The sequence below is a fragment of the Staurois parvus genome, unplaced genomic scaffold (assembly GCF_062004578.1).
Source record: "Staurois parvus isolate SC_StPar_1 unplaced genomic scaffold, SC_StPar_1.0 ptg003145l, whole genome shotgun sequence".
NCBI classification, from domain to species: Eukaryota; Metazoa; Chordata; class Amphibia; order Anura; family Ranidae; genus Staurois; species Staurois parvus.
The window spans coordinates 20875-38406 of NW_028320941.1; the positions used below are offsets into that span (position 1 = coordinate 20875).

General features: G+C 38.6%; 1 protein-coding gene across 1 annotated transcript in view; it reads left to right on the forward strand.

Moving 5' to 3' along the window:
• Positions 1 to 14868, forward strand: part of LOC149428546 (tubby protein homolog) — a 30258-nt gene extending 15390 nt beyond the window's left edge. Inside the window, exons 5-8 of the mRNA XM_089667277.1 lie at positions 4055 to 4169; positions 7037 to 7135; positions 8307 to 8478; positions 12180 to 14868. Of these exons, the coding sequence (XP_089523403.1) occupies positions 4055 to 4169; positions 7037 to 7135; positions 8307 to 8478; positions 12180 to 12313 (520 nt within the window). The 3' untranslated portion in view covers positions 12314 to 14868. The remainder of the gene's footprint in view (positions 1 to 4054; positions 4170 to 7036; positions 7136 to 8306; positions 8479 to 12179) is intronic.
• The last annotated feature ends 2664 nt before the right edge of the window (positions 14869 to 17532 follow it).

The window sequence follows — 17532 nt, forward strand, 5'->3', positions numbered from 1 at the left end:
TTTAGAAATATCTATATAAAATACATGTTAAAATGACTTTTTTATATGTTAAAAAAAATCTGAATAATATATTTTAAAAATATATATTTTAAAATATATTTTTCATATATTTTGATAAATAAATAAATATATATATACTGCATGTTGAAATGTGTTTTTATTACAAAATATATGAAAAATATTTTTAAAAATAAATTTTCAAATATACCGTAGGTCTTTAAAAATACATTTAATCTACATTTTTGGAATGTATTTAGAAATATCTATATAAAATACATGTTAAAATGACTTTTTTATATGTTAAAAAAAATCTGAATAATATATTTTAAAAATATATATTTTAAAATATATTTTTCATATATTTTGATAAATAAATAAATATATATATACTGCATGTTAAAATGTGTTTTTATTACAAAATATATAAAAAATATTTTTAAAAATACAATTTCAAATATACCGTAGGTCTTTAAAAATACATTTAATCTACATTTTTGGAATGTATTTAGAAATATCTATATAAAATACATGTTAAAATGACTTTTTTGTATGTTAAAAAAAATCTGAATAATATATTTTAAAAATATATATTTTAAAATATATTTTTCATATATTTTGATAAATAAATAAATATATATATATACTGCATGTTGAAATGTGTTTTTATTACAAAATATATGAAAAATATTTTTAAAAATACATTTTCAAATATACTGTATGTCTTTAAAAATACATTTAATCTACATTTTTGGAATGTATTTAGAAATATCTATATAAAATACATGTTAAAATGACTTTTTTTTATGTTAAAAAAAATCTGAATAATATATTTTAAAAATATATATTTTAAAATATATTTTTCATATATTTTGATAAATAAATAAATATATATATATACTGCATGTTGAAATGTGTTTTTATTACAAAATATATGAAAAATATTTTTAAAAATAAATTTTCAAATATACCGTAGGTCTTTAAAAATACATTTAATCTACATTTTTGGAATGTATTTAGAAATATCTATATAAAATACATGTTAAAATGACTTTTTTATATGTTAAAAAAAATCTGAATAATATATTTTAAAAATATATATTTTAAAATATATTTTTCATATATTTTGATAAATAAATAAATATATATATACTGCATGTTAAAATGTGTTTTTATTACAAAATATATAAAAAATATTTTTAAAAATACATTTTCAAATATACTGTATGTCTTTAAAAATACATTTAATCTACATTTTTGGAATGTATTTAGAAATATCTATATAAAATACATGTTAAAATGACTTTTTTATATGTTAAAAAAAATCTGAATAATATATTTTAAAAATATATATTTTAAAATATATTTTTCATATATTTTGATAAATAAATAAATATATATATATATACTGCATGTTGAAATGTGTTTTTATTACAAAATATATGAAAAATATTTTTAAAAATACATTTTCAAATATACCGTATGTCTTTAAAAATACATTTAATCTACATTTTTGGAATGTATTTAGAAATATCTATATAAAATACATGTTAAAATGACTTTTTTATATGTTAAAAAAAATCTGAATAATATATTTTAAAAATATATATTTTAAAATATATTTTTCATATATTTTGATAAATAAATAAATATATATATACTGCATGTTGAAATGTGTTTTTATTACAAAATATATAAAAAATATTTTTAAAAATACATTTTCAAATATACCGTAGGTCTTTAAAAATACATTTATTCTACATTTTTGGAATGTATTTAGAAATATCTATATAAAATACATGTTAAAATGACTTTTTTATATGTTAAAAAAAATCTGAATAATATATTTTAAAAATATATATTTTAAAATATATTTTTCATATATTTTGATAAATAAATAAATATATATATATACTGCATGCTGAAATGTGTTTTTATTACAAAATATATGAAAAATATTTAAAAAAATACATTTTCAAATATACCGTATGTCTTTAAAAATACATTTAATCTACATTTTTGGAATGTATTTAGAAATATCTATATAAAATACATGTTAAAATGACTTTTTTATATGTTAAAAAAAATCTGAATAATATATTTTAAAAATATATATTTTAAAATATATTTTTCATATATTTTGATAAATAAATAAATATATATATACTGCATGTTGAAATGTGTTTTTATTACAAAATATATGAAAAATATTTTTAAAAATACATTTTCAAATATACCGTATGTCTTTAAAAATACATTTAATCTACATTTTTGGAATGTATTTAGAAATATCTATATAAAATACATGTTAAAATGACTTTTTTATATGTTAAAAAAAATCTGAATAATATATTTTAAAAATATATATTTTAAAATATATTTTTCATATATTTTGATAAATAAATAAATATATATATATACTGCATGTTGAAATGTGTTTTTATTACAAAATATATGAAAAATATTTTAAAAAATACATTTTCAAATATACCGTATGTCTTTAAAAATACATTTAATCTACATTTTTGGAATGTATTTAGAAATATCTATATAAAATACATGTTAAAATGACTTTTTTATATGTTAAAAAAAATCTGAATAATATATTTTAAAAATATATATTTTAAAATATATTTTTCATATATTTTGATAAATAAATAAATATATATATACTGCATGTTGAAATGTGTTTTTATTACAAAATATATAAAAAATATTTTTAAAAATACATTTTCAAATATACCGTAGGTCTTTAAAAATACATTTATTCTACATTTTTGGAATGTATTTAGAAATATCTATATAAAATACATGTTAAAATGACTTTTTTATATGTTAAAAAAAATCTGAATAATATATTTTAAAAATATATATTTTAAAATATATTTTTCATATATTTTGATAAATAAATAAATATATATATATACTGCATGCTGAAATGTGTTTTTATTACAAAATATATGAAAAATATTTAAAAAAATACATTTTCAAATATACCGTATGTCTTTAAAAATACATTTAATCTACATTTTTGGAATGTATTTAGAAATATCTATATAAAATACATGTTAAAATGACTTTTTTATATGTTAAAAAAAATCTGAATAATATATTTTAAAAATATATATTTTAAAATATATTTTTCATATATTTTGATAAATAAATAAATATATATATACTGCATGTTGAAATGTGTTTTTATTACAAAATATATGAAAAATATTTTTAAAAATACATTTTCAAATATACCGTATGTCTTTAAAAATACATTTAATCTACATTTTTGGAATGTATTTAGAAATATCTATATAAAATACATGTTAAAATGACTTTTTTATATGTTAAAAAAAATCTGAATAATATATTTTAAAAATATATATTTTAAAATATATTTTTCATATATTTTGATAAATAAATAAATATATATATATACTGCATGTTGAAATGTGTTTTTATTACAAAATATATGAAAAATATTTTTAAAAATAAATTTTCAAATATACCGTAGGTCTTTAAAAATACATTTAATCTACATTTTTGGAATGTATTTAGAAATATCTATATAAAATACATGTTAAAATGACTTTTTTATATGTTAAAAAAAATCTGAATAATATATTTTAAAAATATATATTTTAAAATATATTTTTCATATATTTTGATAAATAAATAAATATATATATATACTGCATGTTGAAATGTGTTTTTATTACAAAATATATGAAAAATATTTTTAAAAATACATTTTCAAATATACTGTAGGTCTTTAAAAATACATTTAATCTACATTTTTGGAATGTATTTAGAAATATCTATATAAAATACATGTTAAAATGACTTTTTTATATGTTAAAAAAAATCTGAATAATATATTTTAAAAATATATATTTTAAAATATATTTTTCATATATTTTGCAATTTATAAAAAAAAATGAAGTACACAAATTTTTTTAAAATAACAAATCGAAACGAAACCAATTTTTTCGTTCGGCGCATGTGTGCAGCATACATGACAATCACAATAACAAATTCTTTTCTCTTTTATTTTCCGGCTCAGATCAAACCTAATGGGTACGAAGTTCACCGTCTATGACAACGGGGTGAACCCAGTGAAAACGTCCTCCAGCCTGGAGGCCAGCAATCTACGGCAGGAGCTGGCCGCCATCTGCTACGTGAGTGCGCGGCGAAACTCAGCGCCTGCGGCATCAGATTTATCCAATTGTCTCATGGATACATTGTATTCTTCTGTACTACAGGATATCCCAGGGGGGGAGGGGGGTGTTATTTGCCATGATACTATAAGGTCTCATTTCAGTGAGAAAATGCATTTTTCCTGAATTTAATACATTTCTGTGGTTGCAGCTGAATACTTAAGTTGCTTTTAAAGGGTGACTCCACTTTCGTGGGAAAAATAGCAAAAAAAACCAAACAACGTATATATATATATATATGGTGGGCAGTCATATTGGAACAGGAAGGGGCCATCCCCGAGAAAGTTGGGAGCATGAAATTGTCCAAAATGTCGCCTTAAGAGTTCCCTTCACTGGAACTAGGGGGCCAAGCCCACCCCTGAGACACAACCCCCAACCATAATCCCCCCTCCACCAAACTTTACACTTGGCACAATGCAGTCAGGTAAGTACCGTTCTCCTGACAACCGCCAAACCCAGACATGTCCATCAGATTGCCAGACAGAGAAGTGTGATTGGTCCCTCCGTGATTGGTGTAAACGCAGGCTGAGTGAAGAGTAGCATTTGTAGCATTTCCAGCCCCGCCCTGCATCATTCTTCTAATGCAGGCCATAGACGGGGAGAAAACCGGCCATTTTTTTTTTAAGAAAAACGGAAAATCGGTTGTTCAATCAGCCGACATTACCACTAGAGATGAGCGAATCGAACTTGGCGAAGTGGAATTCGTTTCGAATATTAGGAAAAATTCGATTCGCGTCGAATCCGAATATTAGCAAACTTCGGATGCACGAATCGAATTTTCCCCGATCGGCCGATTTTCATCCCTTCTACAGCCGGCAAAAAGTGTCCCTGCAGAGAGCTCCGCTATTTCTGACAGTTCTCTGACAGTTCCTTCACATTTACAGCGGTTGAAACATTGTATCTATTTGTTTCCATTTAGGATACAGATGTTTTTATTCGGAAACAAATAGATACAATGTTTCAACCGCTGTAAATGTGAAGGAACTGTCAGAGAACTGTCAGAAATAGTGGAACTCTCTGCAGATACACTTTTTGCTGGAATGGAATTCTTCTTCATCCTCATCCTACTTCTTCTTCTTCTTCATCCTCATCCTACTTCTTCTTCTTCTTCTTCATCCTCATCCTTCTTCTTCTTCTTCTTCATCCTCATCCTACTTCTTCTTCTTCTTCTTCTTCTTCTTCATCCTCATCCTACTTCTTCTTCATCCTCATCCTACTTCTTCTTCTTCTTCTTCTTCTTCATCCTCATCCTACTTCTTCTTCTTCTTCTTCATCCTCATCCTACTTCTTCTTCTTCTTCTTCATCCTCATCCTACTTCTTCTTCTTCTTCTTCTTCATCCTCATCCTACTTCTTCTTCTTCTTCTTCATCCTCATCCTCTTCTTCTTCTTCTTCTTCTTCATCCTCATCCTTCCTCTTCTTCTTCTTCTTCATCCTCATCCTACTTCTTCTTCTTCTTCTTCTTCTTCATCCTCATCCTACTTCTTCTTCTTCATCCTCATCCTACTTCTTCTTCTTCTTCTTCTTCATCCTCATCCTACTTCTTCTTCTTCTTCTTCTTCTTTTTCTTCATCCTCATCCTACTTCTTCTTCTTCTTCTTCTTCATCCTCATCCTACTTCTTCTTCTTCTTCTTCTTCTTCATCCTCATCCTACTTCTTCTTCTTCATCCTCATCCTCATCCTCCTCTTCTTCTTCTTGCCATGGGCCCCTGTACCGCCTCCTCATGCTGCTGCCAGGTCCAGAGTGTGTCATGGGTCCCTGTACGGCCTCCCATTGCTGCTGTCTCCATCGCCACACTCTGCCATGTGCCACTTTCAGGTCTCCTCACACTGCTGGTGGTTTCCATTTTTGTCATAGGGTGCTGTATGGCCTCCCATTGCTGCTGCCTCCACCGCCACACTGTGGCTCCACACTCTGGTTTTGGCCCCGTGACTGCCCAAATGAGTGAAGTGTGCGGTGATTCTAAGATCGACGGCACTCATCTGCATGTCATACTGACTGACAGTATTATTTCTCTTCCCCAGCAGACTCCAAGGGCATTTAAATTAAAGGTACAGTGTTCTGCACTAATATTAAGTCTCTCTGAAGCCTAGAAACCCTTTTATAAGTTAAATTCACAGCGAATATATTTGCATCGAATCGAATTTATTCCTCGAATTCGCCGAATCAGCCAAATCGAATTTTTGAATACTTCGCTCATCTCTAATTACCACCATTGGTAAAAAAAATTCGTGTGATTTTCGTCCCGTCTACGGCCGGCAGATATAATAGTGAAGTGTCTCTGCAGAGAGATCCGCTATTATATTTGACATTTAAAAGTATAGCAAAGTTGCAACATTGTATCTATTTGTGTCCATTTCGGATCCAGATGTTTCTATTCGGATACAAATGGATACAATGTTACAACTTTGCTGTACTTTTAGATGTCAGATATAATCGCGGATCTCTCTGCAGGGACACCTCACGATTCTATGTGACATTTATAAGTACAGACGTTCCTTTTCTTTTGTCTTCATCTTCTTCTGTTTCTTCTTTTTCCTCTTGCAGGTCATGGCTCATGCGCATTTTTTTAATCGGTAAAAAGATCGGCTGACTTGCCCATCATTGCCATGAAAATCGGCCGAATTTGCCGATTTTTTTCCAACTTCACCGATTAAAAAAATGTGTCAGAATGACGAAAAACGGCCGAAAAATTCAGCCACTAACGATCCGAAAATCGGCCGATTATTCTTTCAGACGAATTTTCGGCCGGTTTTCTCCCCATCTATGGCCTGCATAAGAGTCGTTCATCGATCTGATGGGAATATTTTGTCTTTGTTGCTCCAGGAAACCAACGTTTTAGGCTTTAAAGGACCTCGGAAAATGAGTGTGATTATTCCAGGGATGAACATGGACCACGAGAGGGTGTCTATAAGACCCAGAAATGTGAGTACTTACCTCCGTCCTGGAAGGATTTCTACCTACCGCTTGTGACAACATGATACACAAGATAAACTCATTTCACCCAAAATTCCCAGCTTTGTGCCCTCACTGTGCCCATTATGAGGGGCTCCCACCATCCCTGTGCTGAGTTCCCGGGTTTGTACCCTTGCTGTGCCCATTATGAGGGGTTCCCACCATCCCTGTGCCGAGTTCCCGGGTCTGTACACCCGCTGTGCCCATTATGAGGGGTTCCCACCATCCCTGTGCTGCATTTCTGGGTCTGTACACCCGCTGTGCCCATTATGAGGGGTTCCCACCATCCCTGTGCTGCATTTCTGGGTCTGTACACCCGCTGTGCCCATTATGAGGGGTTCCCACCATCCCTGTGCCGAGTTCCCGGGTCTGTACACCCGCTGTGCCCATTATGAGGGGTTCCCACCATCCCTGTGCTGCATTTCTGGGCCTGTACACCTGCTGTGCCCATTATGAGGGGTTCCCACCATCGCTGTGCTGAGTTCCTGGGTCTGTACACCCACTGTGCCCATTATGAGGAGTTCCCACCATCCCTGTCCTGAGTTCCCGGGTTTGTACCCTTGCTGTGCCCATTATGAGGGGTTCCCACCATCCCTGTACTGAGTTCCCGGGTCTGTATGCCCACTGTGCTCATTATGAGAGGTTCCCACCATCTCTGTGCTGAGTTCCCAGGTATGTACGCCCACTGTGCCCATTACGAGGGGTTCCCACCGTCCCTGTTCTGAGTTCCCAGGTCTATACACCCGCTGTGCCCATTATGAAGAGTTCCCACCATCCCTGTGCTGAGTTCCCAGGTCTGTACGCCCTATGTGCACAGGGGCGGACTAACAACTCATGGGGCCCCGGGCAATAGGGGATCATGGGGCCCCTGTGTCCTTGCCAAACTCAAAAAATCCTATGAAAACGGTACCAGGGGCATCTCATGGGGCCCCCTACTGACCCCGGGCCCTCGGGCAGTGCCCAAGTTTCCAAATGGTCAGTCCGCCCCTGTATGAGCCCATTATGAGGAGTTCCCACCATCCCTGTGCTGAGTTCCCGGATCTGGAAAGGGAACCGTGTCCCGAGACCCAGAGTGTGATTTGTATCCTGAGACCTGGGAAGGGATTTGTCTCTCCTGTTGATTGGGATTCTCTTTCTGCAGGAACATGAGACGCTTCTCTCCCGATGGCAGAACAAGAGCACGGAGAGCGTCATAGAGCTGCACAACAAGACCCCCGTCTGGAACGATGACACCCAGTCCTACGTCCTGAATTTCCACGGCCGCGTCACGCAGGCTTCTGTGAAGAATTTCCAAATTATACACGACAACGATCGTAAGTGGAACAAAATCGCCACTAGTGGAATGTCTTTCACATCTCTTCCATTTACTTTGTGATTTTTAGTTTTTATCCAAACTTTTCAAACAAAGGGCCGGTTTGTGGGCCAGATCGTGGCCAGTGGGGGTAGAACATGTTTCAGGCCCCCCATCAGTGAGAGCAAACATGGCCTCAGGGTTGGTGGTCAGTAGGAGGCAGAGTAGTGGCCATCATTGGTGTCAGTGGGAGGAATAGTTTCCCAAGAGCCGGATAAAGGCTAACAAAGGGCCACATGCAGCCCTCATTTTGGAGACCCCTGGGATACATTGTACCTGATCAGACAGGAGATACAAAGTAATATTGTTTAAATATACTATATTGGCCCAAGTATTGTCCCCGCCCCCCCGTATATATACACCATATTGGCCCACGTATTGTCCCCGCCCCCCGTATATATACACTATATTGCCCCAAGTATTGTCCCCGCCCCCCCGTATATATACACTATATTGCCCCAAGTATTGTCCCCGCCCCCCGTATATATACACTATATTGGCCCAAGTATTGTCCCCGCCCCCCGTATATATACACTATATTGCCCCAAGTATTGTCCCCGCCCCCCCGTATATATACACTATATTGCCCCAAGTATTGTCCCCGCCCCCCGTATATATACACTATATTGCCCCAAGTATTGTCCCCGCCCCCCGTATATACACTATATTGGCCCAAGTATTGTCCCCCCCCCGTATATACACTATATTGGCCCAAGTATTGTCCCCCCCCGTATATATACACTATATTGGCCCAAGTATTGTCCCCGCCCCCCGTATATATACACCATATTGCCCCAAGTATTGTCCCCGCCCCCAATATATATACACTATATTGTCCCCGCCCCCCCCCGTATATACACTATATTGCCCCAAGTATTGTCCCCGCCCCCCGTATATACACTATATTGGCCCAAGTATTGTCCCCGCCCCCCGTATATATACACTATATTGGCCCAAGTATTGTCCCCGCCCCCCGTATATATACACTATATTGCCCCAAGTATTGTCCCCGCCCCACGTATATATACACTATATTGGCCCAAGTATTGTCGCCCCCCGTATATATACACTATATTGGCCCAAGTATTGTCCCCGCCCCCCGTATATATACACTATATTGCCCCAAGTATTGTCCCCGCCCCACGTATATATACACTATATTGGCCCAAGTATTGTCCCCCCCCGTATATATACACTATATTGCCCCAAGTATTGTCCCCGCCCCCCGTATATATACACTATATTGCCCCAAGTATTGTCCCCGCCCCCCCGTATATATACACTATATTGCCCCAAGTATTGTCCCCGCCCCCCGTATATATACACTATATTGCCCCAAGTATTGTCCCCGCCCCCCGTATATATACACTATATTGCCCCAAGTATTGTCCCCGCCCCCCCGTATATATACACTATATTGCCCCAAGTATTGTCCCCGCCCCCCCGTATAAATACACTATATTGCCCCAAGTATTGTCCCCGCCCCCCGTATATATACACTATATTGCCCCAAGTATTGTCCCCGCCCCCCGTATATATACACTATATTGCCCCAAGTATTGTCCCCGCCCCCCGTATATATACACTATATTGCCCCAAGTATTGTCCCCGCCCCCCCGTATATATACACTATATTGCCCCAAGTATTGTCCCCGCCCCCCCGTATATATACACTATATTGCCCCAAGTATTGGGCCGCCGGCCTTTCCACGCACATGACCTTTAATGGCCCCCCAGTCTTAGTCCGTAGGGTTCAATATTGAGTTGGCCCCGCCCTTCCCACACACATGACCTTTAATGGCCCCCCAGTCTTAGTCCGTAGGGTTCAATATTGCAAGCGACCCATTCTTTCACCAATGTTTGTAGATACCGTCTGCATGCCTAGGGGCTTGATTGTATACACCTGTGGCCATGGAGGGGATTGTAACACCTGAATTAGATGATATGGAGGGGATTGTAACACCTGAATCACATGATATGGAGGGGATTGGAACAACTGAATCACATGATTGGGAGGGGATTGGAACACCTGAATCACATGATTGGGAGGGGATTGGAACACCTGAATCACGATTGGGAGGGGATTGGAGACCCTGAATCACATGATATGGAGGGGATTGGAGCACCTGAATCACATGATATTGTGGGGATTGGAGCACCTGAATCATATGATTGGGAGGGGATTGGAACACCTGAATCACATGATATGGAGGGGATTGGAACACCTGAATCACAAGATTGGGAGGGCATTGGAGCACCTGAATCACATGATTGGGAGGGGATTAGAACACCTGTATCACATGATATGGAGGGGATTGGAGCACCAGAATCACATGATTAGGAGGGGATTGGAACACCTGAATCACATGATATGGAGGGGATTGGAACACCTGAATCACATGATATGGAGGGGATTGGAACACCTGAATCACATGATATGGAGGGGATTGGAACACCTGAATCACATGATTGGGAGGGGATTAGAACACCTGAATCACATGATTGGGAGGGGATTGGAACACCTGAATCACATGATATGGAGGGGATTGGAACACCTGAATCACATGATTGGGAGGGGATTGGAGCACCTGAATCACATGATTGGAAGGGGATTGGAACACCTGTATCACATGATATGGAGGGGATTGGAGAACCTGAATCACATGATTGGGAGGGGATTGGAGCACCAGAATCACATGATATGGAGGGGATTGGAACACCTGAATCACATGATATGGAGGGGATTGGAACATCTGAATCACATGATATGGAGGGGATTGGAACACCTGAATCACATGATATGGAGGGGATTGGAACACCTGAATCACATGATATGGAGAGGATTGGAACACCTGAATCACATGATTGGGAGGGGATTGGAACACCTGAATCACATGATTGGGAGGGGATTGGAACACCTGAATCACATGATATGGAGGGGATTGGAACACCTGAATCACATGATTGGGAGGGGATTGGAGCACCTGAATCACATGATATGGAGGGGATTGGAACACCTGTATCACATGATATGGAGGGGATTGGAGCACCTGAATCACATGATTGGGAGGGGATTGGAACACCTGTATCACATGATATGGAGGGGATTGGAACACCTGAATCACATGATTGGGAGGGGATTGGAGCACCTGAATCACATGATATGGAGGGGATTGGAACACCTGAATCACATGATATGGAGAAGATTGGAGCACCTAAATCACATGATTGGGAGGGGATTGGAACACCTGAATCACATGATTGGGAGGGGATTGGAACACCTGAATCACATGATATGGAGAGGATTGGAGCACCTAAATCACATGATTGGGAGGGGATTGGAACACCTGAATCACATGATTGGCAGGGGATTGGAACACCTGAATCACATGATTGGCAGGGGATTGGAACACCTGAATCACATGATATGGAGGGGATTGGAACACCTGAATCACATGATATGGAGGGGATTGGAACACCTGAATCACATGATATGGAGAGGATTGGAACACCTGAATCACATGATTGGGAGGGGATTGGAACACCTGAATCACATGATTGGGAGGGCGGGGACAATACTTTTGGTAATCTAGTGTACATTATTCAGACAGGAGATACACAGTTACATTGTTGACCTAAAGTGCAATGTTTGTTCTCTTTCAGCGGATTACATTGTCATGCAGTTCGGTCGCGTAGCGGAGGACGTGTTCACGATGGACTACAATTACCCCATGTGCGCCCTGCAGGCGTTCGCCATAGCCCTGTCCAGCTTTGACAGCAAACTGGCCTGCGAGTAACCAGGAGAAGAAAGAAAAAGAAAGAAAAAGAAAGCTGGCCGCCTACTTGTGTCTTACTCTCCTGTCTATGGGCCGATGACTTCGCTCACACAGTGTGTTTCGTTCTGTTGCCATGAAGAGGAGGAAGAACAGATCTCAGTGTTTACACTCGGCTAGATTTCTATTTCCGGGAAGTCTTCTTTTGTAAATAGGCGTATGGCCGCTCCCCGAGCGTCTTGTGGGACTCAGTAGGGAACGTCAAGCTGGTGACCCATTGTGGAAAGTCGTCATATTTTTGTATTTGTTTTTTGGTCGGAGAGGTTTGGTGGGGGGGGGGGGGGGATCAGAGCTTTAACGAAACCCACAGACAGGGGATACGTTGCTAGACAGCTGACCCCCCCTCTGTGATCTGTTTAGGAAAGCGAAGAGAACCTCAGCCCTCTAGCTGCTGAGGAACTACAAGGCTCAGCAACTGGACGGCTCCTTTATATTTTCTTTACAACAGGACTGGTAAACCCGTAACAGAAAATGTCCTCCTGTGAAAGAACTCCTGATAATGTTTGTATCAAATTTTATATAGAAAATGATACATTTTTTATCCTGCTACTGATGACCAGGCAAACTCTCCGGCCCGGACACGAGGCAGAGGGTGGATCTCCGGCCAGGAATTTTATGGGGCACCTTATGTGTTGAAGTTTTAAGCACTGAACGCTTTTATCCCACAGCCCAATCGCCCCGGTCATTTTTTTTGGTTCTTAGGAATTGGAAAGTATTTTCTGGAGAAATAGCTATCGCAATTCACGAATCTTCTGTCTGAGCAGTGATACCGAATGATGTGTTATGTGCAAATTGTTCTCATGTTTTTGGCAGCACATTGGATGGGAAGGGTGACATGCCTTATCCTCTGGGTTGCTCTTTGCGTCCGTAAAACAGTTACTCTCATACTATATAACCAAGAATTTCTGGGCACCTGACCACCACTGCTACTATGACTGATAGTATGTGACCCTCCCAATGATGGGGTCCACGTGTTTCCAGTGAAGGGTCCTGGTAGTATTACATCACACAAAGACATTGTAGACTATTGTGTTCTTCCAATGTTGTGGTAACATTTTGGTGAAGACGCTTTTCTGTTCCACCATGACTGTGCCCTGTATACAAACCAGCTCCATAAAGACATGAATTGCCCAGTTTGCTATGGAGGAGCTTGAGTGTCCTTCACAGAGCCCTGGCCTCAACCCTACTGAACATCTTTAGTGTGGTAACAGTTTGGTGAAGACCCTTTTCTGTTCCACCATGACTGTGCCCTGTGTACAAAGCCAGCTCCATAAAGACATGATGGTTTGCCCAGTTTGGTATGGAGGAGCTTAAGTGTCCTTCACAGAGCCCTGGCCTCAACCCTACTGAACATATTAAGTGTGGTAACAATTTGGTGAAGACCCTTTTCTGTTCCACCATGACTGTCCCCTGTGTACAAAGCCAGCTCCATAAAGACATGGTTTGCCCAGTTTGGTATGGAGGAGCTTAAGTGTCCTTTGCAGAGCCCTGGCCTCAACCCTGCTGAACATCTTGGTAACAGTTTGGTAACAGTTTGGTGAAGACCCTTTTCTATTCCAGCAAGACTGTGACCCTGTGTACAAAGCCAGCGTCACAAAGACATGATGGTTTTCCCAGTTTTGGCATGGAGGAACTTGAGTGTCCTTCGCAGAGCCCTGGCCTCAACCCTACTGAACATTTTCAGTGTGGTAACAGTTTGGTGAAGACCCTTTTCTATTCCAGCAAGACTGTGCCCTTGCGTACAAAGCCAGCTCCATAAAGACATGGTTTGCCCAGTTTGGTATGGAGGAGCTTGACAGTTCTGCAGAGCCCTGACTTCAACCATACTGAACACCTTTGGGATGAATTGGAACACCCATTACCAGCCAAGTCATTTTTTTGGTGTCCAACATGGGGCTCAAGGTGTGATCCAGTCTTGTCATCCAAGATCAGTACCTGACCTCACAAATTTTCTTTTGGACGAGTGGGCAAGGGAACTAAATGTTCAAATCACCCTAAAGTCATTCAGTAGGGTTGAGGTTGGGGCTCCGTGCAGGACACTCCAGTTCCTCCACAAGAAACTGATCAAACCATGTTGAGTCTCCTGCACAGAGCTCTAACCTCAACCCTACTGAATGCCTTTGGGTTGAATTGAACAATTTAGATCCCTTACCCACTCATCCAAAAGAAAATCTGTGAGGTCAAGTACTGAGGTTGGATGAGAAGACTGAATCACACCTTGAGCCCCACATTTGGCACCTAAAAAAAAAAGACCTGGCTAGCAATGGGTCTTCCAGTTGAGTTCCTCCACAACAAACTGGTCAAACCATGTCTTTATGGAGCTGGCATTTTTACAAAAGGGCACAGTCATATTGGAACAGAAAAGGTCCTTCACCACAAGGTTGGACAAAATTGTTTAAAATGGAGTTGTATGTTCTAGTATTAACAGTGCCTGGATGCACATGAACTATGGAGACCCCTCCAAATGATGGAATTCAGGTGTTTTCAGTAATAAGTACTAATAATACTACATCACACAACGACATTGTAGACTATTGTGTTCTTCTAACCTTGTGGTAACAGTTTGTTGAAGATCCTTTTCTATTCCAGCATGACTGTGGCCCTGTGTACAAAGCCAGCTCCATAAAGACATGATGGTTTGCCCAGGTTGGTGTGGAGGAACTTGAGTGTCCTTCACAGAGCCCTGACCTCAACATTACTGAATACGTCTTGGATAAATTGGAACACCCATTGTCAGCCAAGTAAATTTTTTTTGTTTTGGTGCCCAGTGTGGGGCTCAAGATGTGATCCAGTCTTCATCCAAGATCAGTACCTGACCTCACAAATTTTCTTTTGGATGAATGGGTAAAGGAGCTAAAGTGTTCAAATCACCCCAAAGGCATTCAGTAGGGTTGAGATTGGGGCTTCGTGCAGGACATTCCAGTTCCTCCACACCAAACTGATCACAACATGTCAAGTGCAGAGCTCTAACCTCAACCCTACTGAACGCTTTTTGGGTTGAATGGAGCAATTTGGTTCCCTTGCCCACTCATCCGAAAGAAAATTTTTGAGGTCAGGTACTGATGTTGGATGAGAAGACTGAATCATACCTTGAGCCCCACATTCGGCACCAAAAAAATAAAAGACCTGGCTTGCAATGGGTGTTCCAGTTCATCCCAAACCCTGACCTCACAAATTTTCTTTTGGATGAGTGGGCAAAGGAGCTAAAGTGTTCAAATCACCCAAAGGCATTCAGTAGGGTTGAGGTTGGGGCTTCATACAGGACACTCCAGTTCCTCCACACCAAACAGATCAAAACATGTCAAGTGCAGAGCTCTAACCTCAACCCTACTGAACGCCTTTGAGTTGAATTGAGCAATTTAGTTCCCTTGCCCACTCATCCGAAAGAAAATTTGTGAGGTCAGGTACTGATGTTGGATGAGCAGACTGAATCATACCATGAGCCCCACATTGGGCACCAAAAAAAAAAAAAAAAAGACATGGCTGGCAATGGGTGTTCTAATTCATCCCAAACCCTGACCTCACAAATTTTCTTTTGGATGAGTGGGCAAAGGAGCTAAAGTGTTCAAATCACCCTAAAGGCATTCAGTAGGGTTGAGGTTTGGGCTTCGTGCAGGACACATGAGGTCCTCCACACCAAACTGATCAGAACATGTCAAGTGCAAAGCTCTAACCTCAACCCTACTGAACGCTTTTGGGTTGAATTGAGCAATTTAGTTCCCTTGCCCACTCATCCGAAAGAAAATTTGTGAGGTCGGGTGCTGATGTTGGATGAGAAGACTGAATCATACCTTGAGCCCCACATTGGGCACCAAAAAAAAAGACTTGGCTGTCAATGGGTGTTCCAATTCGTCCCAAAGGAGTTCAGTAGGCTTGAGGTCAGGGCTCTGTGCAGGACACTCGAGTTTCTCCACACCAAGCTGGTCAAACCATGTCTTTATGGAGCTGGTATTTTTACGAAAGGGCACAGTAGGAGGACAGCCACAACTGAAGCAAACTCAATATTACTCTTCATGAAAGCAGGAGGGATTAACTCCATATTAATGGCCATGGTTTCGGACTGGGATGCTCTACAAGGTCGTATAAGAGCGATGGTCAAGTGTCCACAAACCTTTGGAACCTTTTCTTAAAGAGACTTATGGGAGCAGCCATTTCTACTTCTCATTCCTGACCTGGAACCAGATTGCAGATAAATGTCTGGCTTTCCAGATAAATATATTCAGTTCAGGTCAGTAACTCAAACCTTACCGAACCCAGTTGGTCAGTGTAGTAGGAGAACATCTTTAGATATCTTCGATTGCCAATGCCAGTCTCCATGGATCCCTCAGGAAAGGTTTGCTTTAAAGGGAAAAAAAGTCTTTTGACCTGAAGTTTAAAGGTGCAGTCAATATAAAATGAAGCCTTGAGACGCGCACAGGGAGCTCTCCAACCTGCTCTGGATTTCTGTTTTCCATCCAAGATTTATCGAATTGTTTTCATCCTCCTCACCCCCGGATGTCAATGGTCTGGTTATCTGGGAACACTTGTTAGTAATGTAGAGAAGGGAAGTCCCAGATACGCCCCCTACAGGCTGCTTGTTGCCTTTTACATAGAAAGTGTCACAAGCTTACAGGGGTATCATAAAAAGGTAAAATAGTTGAATTTTCTGTCGTTTACAAATTCCCAGCCGGATTTATCAGTTCTCTGGTTGGTTTTTCGGCACGGCTATTCAATACGCATAAAAACAAAACACATTCCTGCCAATCGTTTACTGAAGATGAAATTCACAGCACAGAACCCACAGGCATGTTCACTCCATTCCCTGCCCACCAAAGGAGCTTACAATCTGACACATACTAAGGACAATTTTCAGTATGAAAGGAGCATTTCTGCAATGAAGATAAAAACGTAACTAAACTCAGAGATAATGTAAATGGAATAGAGAGATACAAAGTAACATTGTTTATAAACATCGATCAGACGGGAGAAAGAGAGATACAAAGTAACATTTTTCATAAACATCGATCAGACGGGAGATAGAGAGATACAAAGTAACATTTTTCATAAACATCGATCAGACGGGAGATAGAGAGACACAAAGTAACATTGTTTATAAACATCGATAAGACGGGAGATAGAGATACAAAGTAACATTGTTTATAAACATCGATCAGATGGGAGAAAGACAGATACATAGTAACATT